Source organism: Calidris pugnax, unplaced genomic scaffold (assembly GCF_001431845.1).
Source record: "Calidris pugnax isolate Ruff unplaced genomic scaffold, ASM143184v1 scaffold54, whole genome shotgun sequence".
Taxonomy (NCBI): Eukaryota; Metazoa; Chordata; class Aves; order Charadriiformes; family Scolopacidae; genus Calidris; species Calidris pugnax.
In genome coordinates, this window is record NW_015090864.1 from 2,365,885 (window position 1) to 2,379,144 (window position 13,260).

Consider the following 13,260-nt stretch of genomic DNA (forward strand, 5'->3'; position numbering starts at 1 on the left):
CCAGTTACGTGCTGAGACAACCTTGTTCTGATGAAAGCAATTTTCCTTGCTGCTGTGACGCTAATTTTTTCATCTGGAGAGTGGCTCCTTATGGCGGGTCTGATTCAATTAAGGATTACAGGTTCTACATCTCCCTTTCCTGGCAGTGTGTCCTAAGCAAGCGCAAACGAATTACAGACCGATTGTTTTCCCCTGATCCCTAATGATCCTGGGTGCGTTAATGCACCAAGATCTATGGGCGAACTTAAAACGAATGAAAAACACAGCCGTGCGCCGCTTTTTTGGCATCCGTACCCAGTTTTTATACATGCAAATCGAGTTTCCTGTTCATGGAACACAACCAAACAAAACACGATGGTGCAGAGAAGGGCATTCACGCTGTTCCTTCTCAGCGACCTGCTTTTTTCCAGAGGGCACCCAAGGGTGCTTGGAAAGATTCTCCTAACAAGGATGACGGGCAATTAGCGGAACATGCTGCAGCACTGGGACATCCTCTGAGTGGCTTTCCTGGTGCTGCAGCTTCATCTTCACATGTGTAAAAGGCAGAGGCAGAGGCTGTGCACTGGCTTCTCCCCACTCATGTCCATGCTGTCCCTTCTCCCCATTGTCTCCGGTGCCTTATCACCACCTCTTATCAACGGGACTTTTGGCACATTCATGTTTGGCGCTTTTTTTTTCCTGCTTCTTGCCTCCCTCTCTCTTTTATTGGCTCATTTTTTAGAAAGTGCAAATTATGTTTCAGAGATGCCGGTTCTGGTAAAGCCACCAAGGACTCGGGCTCTCCCTTCCCTTACCCCCCATACTTCATTATTTATGACACATCAGGATCTCCCAGGCTCTCCACAAGTGTCTGGGACCTACACCCACAATTATCAACCCCCAAGGGCTTGAAACTTAAGAGTGAAAGGTCTGAAAAGAGGCAGAGGAAACGCATTTCTCTGCCTCTTGGCTTGTCTGATCTTGTTCTGGATGCCAGTGGCTTTTCCAGTTTTGTGTCCTCTGTTGGCTCATGCGGAGCATGTCATTTCACAAGTATTTGTCATCATATCGCTGATTCCTGGGGATCCTTCCGGCTCTCAGTTTTTTTCCCTTGGATGCTCAGTGCTTGGAGAGCCTCTCCCCATCACACTAGAGAGAATTCAGCCTGGAAGCTGGAGCACCGGCGTGTCTTTGGCGAGCACTTGGTCAGCATGGAGATCTGGGTGCTGAAGTTGGTGCCGTTGCTGCCTAGGGAAGGGTGGTGATACTTCATGTCTGAGCCCAGGAACCGCTCCAGATGCCACCTCCGCCACTTTCGCTTGAGCTCAGCTTGGACCTAGACGGTGGAAAGACATGCAAATCAGCAGAGGGGACCATTATCTGTTCTCTGACTTGATAGTGCAAGCAGCAATGGGTGACCCACTTATCAAGAGGCAAAGAATTATTTTATAAAGGTCACTAAACCCACCCTGGTCAGGACTTTTAAACACACAGAAGAAAGGTCACACTCAGACTAGAGCAGAAATCCCTGAACTTCAGGAGAAAGGTGAGCACAGGGAATTACTTATCTGAGACAGTGAAGGTGCCAGACTACTTAACTTTGATGGCAACATATTCTACACTTTGTGAGTGTAATTGAGATTTTTTTTTCACTGCCCTGTTTTTGTCCAAACACAAATAATTTAACTATAGCTTGTTTGCATAGCTGTCAGTGCAGCTGTGCTTTTTTGATGGGAGTTACTTGTTCCTGCTTAGGGAGTTTACAGACATCATCTGGTTGACACTGTCCAGATCCAAATCCCGAACAGATCTGGCCACCGTCCCTGTCCCCTCCCGAAGCTTTCCAGGGTGAATTTTGAGCTCTGAATTAGATAAAACAGCTGTGTCTGTGGGTCTCTGGGATCAGCAAGCACAGGGACAGTACAAAACCAGGATGCAGACCCCAGGGCTGGAAACGTGGGAAAGGCAAGATCAACGCCTGCAGGGCAGAAACATGTTTACCTGGCACTGGTCTGTGCCTGACAGGTCATGTCAATGCCTGTATCAGTTTTGGATTATTAATAAATTTGTGTGGTTCTACCTTGCTCTGCACAAGCTTACTAGCAAAGGTCTCTGCTGGAGCTGGGCTATCTGCCCTGCATGCCACTGCGTGATGTACACATGGCATCAGCCTGGCTGAAAGCAGCATCAGAGCTGTAAGAGAGGAAATTTTGATTCTGGACACTCTTCCTCTCCCTAGGAAGCTGGAACACAAACCCAGATCACAGCTGCCTCTTTCTTGCCCGTGCTCAGTTTATCGAGCTGAAAGTGCTCCAGCTGACAGCAGCTCCAAGTTTTTAGCTGCTCACACCTAGTTGGTAGCCTTCGTGATACGGGTTTAATCAGTCTCTGCTGAATTTCTTGCAGGCAGATGGAGCATGGTACAAAAATATCACTGCAGTAACAAGACTCCATCTTGGCAGTGGGCCTGATTCTGTGGAGGATTCATTGAGACGCTGAGCATGAACAGGGCTTAGAAGGTGGGCTTTATCCTTCCCTGCTGAAGGTGGTCCTTTTGGATTAGGGTTTAATGCAAGGTCATACGGGAGTTGTCCCAATGCTGTCTCATGAGTAAAGGACAGACTCAGCAGCGGTAACACTACAGTGCACACAAAAGTCCTAATATGCTTATTAATTCTGCTGGAAACTGTCAGGAGTTGTTATTCTAGAGTGAGTGATTTGATTTGGAAGCCTCCCCCTAATACGGTAACATCAGGAACGGGACACTTCCCAATCCACTCCCCACAAGCATTCAATTTGCCTGCGCTCCAAACATTAACCAAACAACATTGTGGATCTTACCTCCCCATTGAGAAAGCAGTACAGAACAGCCACCACAAATCCCTAGGGAAAAGGAGAGAACAGGCTTTTAGCACCTCATAGTTGATATTCCCCTAGATCACAATCTAGGTTAACCCAGCCTTGGAGAAAGGGCGTGCTGCTGGGGGTCTTTTAGAAAAAAACTTGATTGCCTTGGGTGTGAGTTCAAAGATTGCTCCATACTGGTGTTTAAAGCCATCAGCAGTCAGCTCAACTCTAAGAGGGGCACTTGGTCATTCAAACCGGGGCTTTAGAGGTAATTGGATGGACTACTAGATCCAACTCTCCTGCTTGGTCTTGTCGGCTGAAACTGGGGAGATCTAAACGTGCTCTCTAGTACATCATCAAGGTCAGAATGATCTTAGACATGGTACATGGATAATCTATTCCTTTCTCATTTCCCCTGCAGTGAGACATCACTTTTGAGAATCTCAGCTTTCACTGAAAAAAATTAACCAAATTTATCTCTAGCCCTTATGGTGGCAAACATTAGAGACAAGGAGTGAGTTTAGATCTATTGACCTCTCAAAGGAGAGATGCCAGATGTGATGACGATGTAGACAGGGACGTTAACTCATTCACCACTGAACAAAGAATGCCCCTCACACGTCTATGGTACACAGTGACAGACAGATCCTGCTTGCAGGCTGCGAGAAGACAAAGTGGCTAGATCTGATTAATGGGTTAATGCAATGGGTTGAAATACATAAATAAGCGCTTCTTTTCATGCGACAGCAGGGCCAAGGTTAGGAGCGCAACGTGGGAATTGACTGAAGTGAAGTATGTAGGAGGGTGCAAGAAGCAAACTTCATCAGGGCTCCCTAAAGATTAATACAGAGGACAGCCCTGTTATCCATCCTTGTGGGGAATGTGCCTCCTACGCCAATGAACTGGAATCCTACTTGAGCAGGTTCTACAGGCAGAACTTGGCTTCTTAACAGAGGAGAAAGTTCATGCAAGTCAACTGGTTGAAGACAGACTACGATCCTGTTAATGGCCAGAAAGACACTCCTCTCAAAGGTGATTTATCTCATCTTACACCATGCCAATAATATCTGAAGTGAACCGAGGTGCTCATTTTTCTCCTTTAAGCACAAAAAACCTCAGGGCGAATAACTTATAGAGGCACATTGTCTTTTCAGGTGTCTAAAATGAGGAGAGGGAATCTCCTTCTGGATTTCCAGGAGGCAAAGTATAAAATTATCTTCCATCCTGGCCAAGCTGGAGTGAGTAGCTTTTTCCCCAAAGCTATAAGAGAAGTATTGGGCATATTCAGGAAAAAAACACAGCTCACATCTGCTTATTCTCTTGTCAAGCTTCTTACACTCCTCCCTGACGACAGACCTGGCGACTGACTGGTGGCCCAAAGGGTGGCTTACCTGGAACGATCCAACCACGAGCTCAAAGACCAGCTTAACTTCTGCTTTGAAATTGTCAGGGAAGAAAACAAACATGATGTAGTGAATGCCAAAGAGAGGGATCAGCAGCAAGGTGGACTTGGCCAGCCTCCTGTCGGAAAGACAAACACGAGTCAGATGGGGAGAGGGAAGAGGAGCTAAAGGGTAAGCTGATGAGAAATCCTGCAGCTGAGCCCTGTCCAACCCTGCAACTTTAATTTGCTGCAGTACATATTTGCTGATTACCTGGATCATGATGGTATAGCCTGTATCATGCATGTTAAGTGCCTTTGTTTGCCCTTAGGAGATGTGATAGGGGCCACTTACCTTGAGGTCCTGGGAACATCCAACCTTTCAACAGCAGCCTCAGGAGGCTGCCTTTGCTGAAAGGGAAGATGTGTCTGGGGTGCAGGGAAAGGGAGGGAATTAAAACATCTCCTCACAGCCTCTGCATCCCTCTGATGACCCGGGCTGGGATGTGACGACATGTGGAGCCAGACTCTCGGCTGGGCACAGTCAGGACACACTAACCACGGACCATGCTAGGAACATTTCCACAGGCTTGCTTTCCTCCTTGTTAACAGCTCTCATATAAATATATACATGCCTCCAGCTGAGGTGGAGCACTCAGGCCTAGATTATGTCTCCTTGGCCTGCAGACTGAGGATGGCTGGTGAATTCAGATGTGGTGACAACAGAAAATGTGACAACTTTATTCCCAGCAACTTCAATGGAAGTATTTCTTTCCCCCTTCTTTCTTCTTCCCCTCCCACCGGAGATCTTTTTTCATCTCTACAAGCTAAATCATCATCTAGCACTGTCTTTGTTTGCTAGGGATTTCTGAAAATTGCAGCTTCTGGGAGAGAAATAGTATGTTTAGCTCAGAATAATGACAGGCTATCGCACAATGAATGTCTCCAAAGGAGGGAGATGAACAGTATTAGTGCTTAATGGCATCAAGCTGGCTAATCAGAGGTCTAATTAAGAAAAGATGATAATTTATTAAATATAATCATTATTAAAATATAGCTGATGACAGGTATATTCCCCATGGCAGGGGGGTTGGAACTCGATCTTTGAGGTCCCTTCCAACCCTAACCAGTCTATGATTCTATGATTTTGATGGAAATAAAATGAAATCAAGGCCTTAAGGATGCTTATGAGGGTTTTGGCTCCCTTGGTCACCCACATACTCCCATGTCCCCCTCTCCCAGAGGCTTCTGGAGGAATTGAAGCTATCTCTGGGATGTTGAAAATGCTTATTCTTCCATCTGCAAACCCTTCACTTCCAAAGTCTCATCAGGTTCAATCCCATCAGGCCATCTTCATTTATTTGCCATCTGCATAAGCCCCCTGGGAAGGATGATGTGCCAGCTCTATGCAGATGATGCTGTATCTCCCAGCAGACTTTTCCAGCTTTGCCTGGGCCTGGCCCAAAGACAGCTTGACATTAAGGCTCTGATTGGCAGCTGTGGTTCCCCCAGAGACTACCTGGTGGCTGAAAAGCAGCTGACTGCAACTCATTCCAGGCAAAAAGAGTAGGAAGCCAAGGAACTTTCCAAGAATTTGCCTTTCCCATCAAATCCCTTACTAGCAGGCACATCCCTGCTCATAGTGAAGAGATCCAAAATCTGAGTCCTTTTAGATGTTTCCCTCTGCCAGAGGAGTGTCACTGTTATTGGTGACCATCAGGATACCGTGATCTTCCCTGTCAGAAGCAGCTCTGACAGGTGTGACCCACAGTGGTATGACCCAGCCCTAATTCCCCAGCTCCAGGCATATGAGGAAGCAACTCATTTTCTAAGCAGACCACAGTTCAGTGAATACCAATATTGGCTCTGCAGAGATCTCCTCTCTCCCCAGTCTTTCAGGAACAGTCAACCTAGAGGAATTTGATGATACCTTCACGTACCATACTCATAGAGACGCTGTTTGCAACCTCCAATGGATTAGGAAGTTTTATTTGATCCTTGCAGACAACATCGAGACAAACTCCCCTCAGTCATAGCTTTTTTCCCTCCTGAATGGACTGTGGCAACACACAGGGCACAAATGGCAAACCTTAGAAGCCCCCCTCCTCCAGTTTGTATAGCACTCCAAACCAGTGCTCCAAGCACTGATCTTCCCCAGAATATTGAGTGGTGTTTCAGATCTCATTTTGGCTTCAAGGCATGGTCTAGCCCTGTGATATTGAAAAGAGTTTTTTCCCATGAAAACTGCTATGAGGAAAATCGTCTTCCCCAGTCATGGTGTAATTTCTCCCAGGAGGCTTAAGCCTGGCTGTGCAGGAGGCAGAACTGTTTGGGAGATTTTCCAAAGCTGGTTAAACCTACCTGCTGAAAAGCCATGGCTTCTCAAAAAACTCATTACTTCCACTCCCAGCAAAGGGTGCACTGCTTAGAACTATCCTCTCTGACAGATATAAATGGTGACAGGTAATTTAAGGAAAACACGTCTCCACTAGCATGCACTGAACCTACTCCTCTCTTTGGGAGTGGATAAGAGTGAACCAACATTTGAGTCATTCTCCTTGAATGCATAATGGGAAAGTTACCCAGAAAACTTTGATGATAATATTGATCTATGAACATGTACAGAATAGAAAGTGATGAATTTTGCTCGAGATTTCCATTGCAGAAAACAACTTCTATTTGCCTGAAATATTGCTGTCCCATTCTTGCACACGTCTCTGTCATTTCCAGAAAACTACTTTGGGAGACTTGTTTTCACAGTTTCCAATACATTAAAGCCCAGTTCACTGTCTATAGCATTAATGAGTGAGTCACCAGCGCACCTGAACTTCCAACTGGTTGGAATTGAACAATACTGTCAACTTGTCAACATGTTATTTTATTTTTTATAAAATAAACAATATAAAATAAACAAGAGAAGGTGGGAGAAATGCAAATGAGATATCCCTGATGTTGTTAGTTCAAAACACACCTATCTCAGATTTGGCAGGAGGAACCCACACACATCATTAGCAGTTTTTTGCTAAGATCTCTTGGGTCCTGCAGGCCAAACCCCTGAAGCCAGCAACAGCATTTCAGGTAATTAGGGAATGACACGTAAAAGGATCCAGGTACCTAAAATTGCAGATCACATGCCAAATGGCTTTTATAAAAGGGTCTGGACCCCAGATGTCTCTGCAGATAGCTGTCTAAACATTAAAAACTTAGGACTACACTAAGAAATCCCCTTGGTGGGATCCAGCCTTCAAGCTGGGACATTTATATTCATTTCCATAGGAAAGTGTGGTGTCTCATGTCCCACTACAGCCAATAAAGTCAACAGAGACTTCCAGATGTCCCAGAGAATCTTGCTGGTGGCCAGCTGCTACTGTATAAGGGTACAAGTCTCCCATAGCTCTTGGGTCCTATATACCTGGTGCAGACAAGTATCTCAAACGTTCTACAACATCTTATATGGATTGGACACCTAGTGAACAATTGATTCATGCCTTAATGGAACTGAGAAAGGTGAAGAAGGAAGGTGATAAGTCTGCCATAGCTCCTGGGTCCTATATGCTAGGTCCAGGCAAGTATCTCAAATGTTCTACAACATCTCATATGGATTGGACACCTATAAGTGAGCAATTGATTCGTGCCCTAGTGGAACTGAGAAAGGTGAAGAAGGAAGGTGAGGAACTGTAGATGTGAAGATCATTTGTACTTCAGCAGCACCTCTTGTTCTGCAGGCCAGTGTGGGGAAGTCCGTGTTACTTACTGCCCTGCTGTGCTACGTTTGTTTACAAGGCAAAGAGAGTTTTCCTGGCAGCTCCCACTTCGTCGGAAAATGTGAAGTAAAAAAAGCCCTGAACCTGAAACTCAGCATGATCTCGAAGGTAATCTGGGCATAACCCTTCCGACGTGTGTTGGCAACACTTCTGCTAGGATGAATGGGAGCCAACTGCTCCAGGCTGCTGCTTAGTACTAGAACATATTTCAATATGCTGATTTAATCTAAGTACCTGGCCAAAGCTGTTGCAATCCTGGGGGTACAAAGATACAATGCCCAACTGGAAATACGTAAAGGGAGGTGGCAGAAACCACGGGGTCTGGTAATGTTGGCGTGTTAAGATGACAGAAAAAGAGGTAATTGCCTTTGACTGCTTCAGGGAGAACTTAAGGTCAAATACTGGAATTTCCTTCCATAAATTTGAGAATCTCTCAAAGCAGATGAAATGCATAATTTACAGTCATAAGAGACAAAGACTCAGTGTCATGGCTGGTCAGTATTTAAGGACCACCTTGATATTCTCTTCCATCTTGCAGAAAGATGAACTGAGCTCAGATTCTCCAAGGTACCTAAGTGCACAGTTCCCTCCAAAGACAAAAAAGATTTATGAGCAGTGACCAGGTAGACACTGAACTTTTTCCTTTCTAGTTCTTTTCTAGGAATCATTTAATAAATAGCCAGCATAGTTGTAATGCTGAGCCAGGACAGTGGCAAAATTAAAAAATAAGAGGGTTTGAACTTTTATTTTATTTGCACTGAAGCCAGAATAAATCCATGCAGATAGAGAGACAGATTTCTCTCACTCTTAAAATACTGCAATTAAGACCAGCCTTGGCCACTGAGACAGATGCTGATCTCACTTGCATGTTGTTCATTATAAAAAGCCTCATTAAGGTCTACCTTATATCCCCGGAATAAAAGCATTATGTCAAGTAAAACTTCTGAGACTTCTCAACAGTGAAGAAAAATGTGTTGAATTAATCCCATCTAGTTTTGGGGTCTGCTTTAGGATAAGAAAAATTTGCCATATATTCTACTGAATGTACTAATTTTCCAGATATCTTCTCCTTTGAACAAGGGAGCTGAGGGTAAATAGCTCAGAAAAAACAGCCCAAATACTGTGGACAACTGCTCTTTGTTCTCCATCAGGGCCCTTCTGCCTTCAGAATCCAATAAATGTTGAATATACAGAGGAAAAGCCCATTTTGTTTCATGATCATTTCTGTTGCTCTCACTTCATTGTTAATCCCAAGGAAAATCTTCCTGCTTGTCTGTCCAAACTGACATACAATATGATCAGGGCCCTTCTGCCTTCAGAATCCAATAAATGTTGAATATACAGAGGAAAAGCCCATTTTGTTTCATGATCATTTCTGTTGCTCTCACTTCATTGTTAATCCCAAGGAAAATCTTCCTGCTTGTCTGTCCAAACTGACATACAATATGCCCAGCAATTTTAGCAAATGCCTCATTTCCTGATCAGCTTTAATCAATTAACAAATCCTTGATTCTGATCAGTGCTGACAGATGCAATACCGAGCTGCCAGCCAAACAGGTTTCCCAAAACCCACACAATACAGATGAAAAAGTCGGGGACTTACGAATAGTGGCTGGTTTCATTGTGTCCAACATCTGGAGAATGCAACTTCTGCACTAAGATACGGATGATGCAAATGAAGAGAATGAAGTTCACCTGTCGGGAGCGGGAGAAAGGAAACAGAAAGAGAAATAAAAAATTAGTATTTTTGTCCAGTTAAAAGAGCCAATCACTAGAGGGCAATTCCTTTCACTGCAATTTTTTTTTTTTTTTTTTTGGCCATGGAGCAAGCTGTTGTTAACAAGCCATGAGCAGAGAACCCCACTCTGGGAGCACATAGTAAACCGACACAGGATGGCAGCCATCTTGGGCCTGACATCAGCCTGCTTGGGACTTTGTGTCATACATCCCAAGTATGATGATGTCAAACCCATAGAGCACAGCTATGCACGACGTCCTGCTGCGCGGGGGAGCGCCGACGACAGGGTGGGAAAAGAGCCTTGGGAGTTAGCGGAGCGATGGACGTCAAAGCCCTCAGGAGACGGTGACATGGGACCGGCTGCTGAGCATGTCAAAGACTGAGGTGGTGAGCCAAGGAAACCAAACCAAAACACAAAGCAGTATCCACTTCAGCAGGGCCTCTACTTAGTGCTATGGGGCATGTCTTCTCTGGAGAGAAGCTGGAGACTTTGTATAGCAAGAGATAGACCTCACTGACATGGTGGAAAACATTCTCTCCTACGAGGTTAGACCAGAGAACTCTAGCTAATACCGAGATTTTAGATGGTGCTTTTTACTCAGAAAATATCAAAGCTCTCCACCAACATACTCAAGCAATGTTAACCTTATTTAATAGCAAAGGTGTAGGGCTAGGAATGGCAGTCTCCTAGCAACACGTAGTTAGATGGAATGAACTGAATGCAAATCTACTTGCTGTTAAGGTCCTGTCCATTGAACCACACTGTTATTCATTCAACATATACAATAGAAAGGCGATGACAGATTTCAGTGGACCAAGTTTAGTTTTAATTTGGCACACAATCTCTTTCTTTATCCTCTCGTGGTCAAAGAATGCACAAATGATTCTGATTTTTAGAGGCTTAGAGACTGGAAGGGATTGTGTTAACCAGTTGATCTGATTTCCTGCAAAAACAGATTGTAAAATTTCCTCCAGCAATTCTTGCATTTATCTCAATGACAGGTGAATAAAGTAGACTGAAGCACATCTCTCATTTAGACGCTCACTCTTTTTTCAAAGGCTATGAGTGATTGGAAATTAATTGTATTTCTTGGTTATGATGCATCGCTTAATCACTTTTTATCTATCCCATGCCATTTATCATCGTTTCTGTTCATATTTATTTGCTTATAAATATGGGTTTTGTCTGACTTGGTGGCAAGTAAAATTTATCAGTTCAAACCAGTATTATCTAGCTCAATTACTCTAATGAGCATTGATAGCACACAAGCTACAGCACTGAAGGTAGGATTGAGGCAGTTTAATACTGACTGTGTTGGCTCGTGGTGGTCAAAAGCAACCAGAGACACGGGGCAGTGGGGAGACAGGTGGAGTGTGACTTACAGGCTTAGTAGAGCCTTAGCATTGCATGGTAGAAGATAAAGATATTGGGAGCAACCGGGGAAGTTGTTCAGTTTATTTTCCAACCTAGAGTATAATCAAAGCCATTTGATCTGTTCCCAGTGTTTAATAACTTATGTATCTTATACATCTTCTATATAAGATAAACGTATTTCTTCCTTCCATTGAGATCTGTGATTTATTCTTGTGGATATGGAGATAATGTTGCATTCCTCCCTGAAGAAACCTGCTGTTCTACAGGGAGTGGTTATCACGCCCTTCCTTTGTGACAGATTTTTGTGATATCTGCAGAAGGAAAATCAGAAATTGCTGGGTAAATTTCTGTTGGCAATGAGGAAATGATTTATGTGCCAAAAGAAAATACAGACTCATTAATCTACTGAGAATAGGATGCATCTCTTGACCAAAAGGTTATCTCGGGAAAGGGAAAATACTATCTATAGCGTTCTTCGATGATATAAATATTGTGAGATGTGCCGTCTAAGTATTGTATTTCTTTTCAGTGAAGTGAACAGAGTAAGATGTAAATAGCCCGACTCTTTCAGTTTGGAATCCCTGTATGACAAATACTACAGAAAAGAAGTCTTCTTGTAAAGGTCATAATATAAGTGGAATAAGAAGAATGTATGTCTAAGAAAAGATTTCTGTTTAAAAGAGATATATTTGGTTTGATTTCTTTTGCATTCTTTTTCTTCCTCTCCCACATACTTGCCTTCATTTAAGAAAACTCAAATCTAAGTTTAACTCAAGTTCATTTGATTTTAAGTTCTGTCTTGATACGTGACAGAAGAAACATGTAATATTCAACAAGGATGGAAGTACTCAGAGTTCCTCAGAAGTGTCATGGTTTCTGTGGTCAGAATGGATCATATCCAGAGATATGAAGTCAAGCACTTCTGTTGATTTATCTGAAAATTAGCCAAACTTCTCAAGAACTTACTTAAAAAACACATAGCTGGACTCCAACTTTGTACTGGATGACATAAGAAGAGGCAAATATCTGGGGGAATTAATCTAACATCTTTTTATGTAGGTAGAAATTTACAGTAGGACTCATCGTATTTTACTTTATAGTGTTGGCATCTGCAACTGACAAGTCACCCTGGGCTCTGCATATGGTCAGATCAGAGAAACAAAACCATTCATGACACAATTCATCCAATTTAATTTAGACACCCGCTGATTCATTAGACAAGATGAGCCTTTCCTGTATTTCTGACCATGGTCCTCAACCTCCTCAACCATGACTACTGCACTGGAGTGCCCAGGGTGCCTAGCAGAGATGGACGTGGCCAAAGTTAAATCAAATGAGCTCCACCTTGGTTGCCTAGTCACTCAAACTCTTCCCATGGTCAATGTTTAAACATTTATGCTAAATGCTTCTCTGGAGGGTCAACTTCCTTATCCTAAGACAGACATTCAATATACAGTGAGATTTTCTCTGTCAATGCATTTTTCCATGGACATTTACAGAACAGTTCTCAAAACCCCTTCGTCCCCCCCACTTAGTATCAAAGATGGCTTTGCAGCCAGCAGAATGTGCTGATACTTTACCAAAATAGACACCAAAATAGGAGTTTTAATGATCCACCAGAATGGGGATTCCACTACTTCCTCCCAGCACCTAAAAAGAAACAAAACCAGATTTAAAACATCAAGCAAAGCAAGCAAGCACTTGTATAACCTTCTGAGGTACTTGAGGCAAATGTTAGAGACAGCTATGCTAGGTTATATGAAGAGGACTAAACCTGGTGTGCATGAACTGGGGAGGGCTAAAGACTTGCTTTACAGTGACTTTAAGCACTGGGAGGTACAGGTTACCCCAAATATGTAAAAAAGGTTTTAGGGAGGTGTAGGTCGGTCTCTTCTCCCAAGTTACAGGTGATAGGACAAGAGGAAAAGGCCTCAAGTTGCACCAGGGGAGGTTTAGGTTGGATATTAGGAAAAATTTTTACACTGAAAGGGTTGTTAGGCATTGAAACAGGCTGCCCAGGAAAGTGGTGGAGTCACCATCCCTGGGAATATTTAAAAGCTGGGCAGACATGGTGATGAGGGAAATTCTGTGATTCTGTGATGGTTTAGTGGTGGTTTTGGCAGTGTTAGGTTAATGGTTGGACTCAATGGTGTGAAAGGTCCCTTCCAACCTAGAG

The 13,260-nt window shown here is 43.6% G+C and overlaps 1 protein-coding gene across 1 annotated transcript in view; it reads right to left on the bottom strand.

Annotated features, from left to right (window-relative positions):
* Positions 1-277: 277 nt before the first annotated feature.
* Positions 278-13,260, bottom strand: part of VIPR1 (vasoactive intestinal peptide receptor 1) — a 108,027-nt gene continuing 95,044 nt past the window's right edge. The window contains exons 9-13 of the mRNA XM_014945125.1: positions 12,665-12,734; positions 9,575-9,666; positions 4,218-4,347; positions 2,821-2,862; positions 278-1,315 (exon numbers count right to left, since the gene is read on the bottom strand). Coding sequence (XP_014800611.1) covers positions 1,124-1,315; positions 2,821-2,862; positions 4,218-4,347; positions 9,575-9,666; positions 12,665-12,734 — 526 coding nt within the window. The 3' untranslated portion in view covers positions 278-1,123. The remainder of the gene's footprint in view (positions 1,316-2,820; positions 2,863-4,217; positions 4,348-9,574; positions 9,667-12,664; positions 12,735-13,260) is intronic.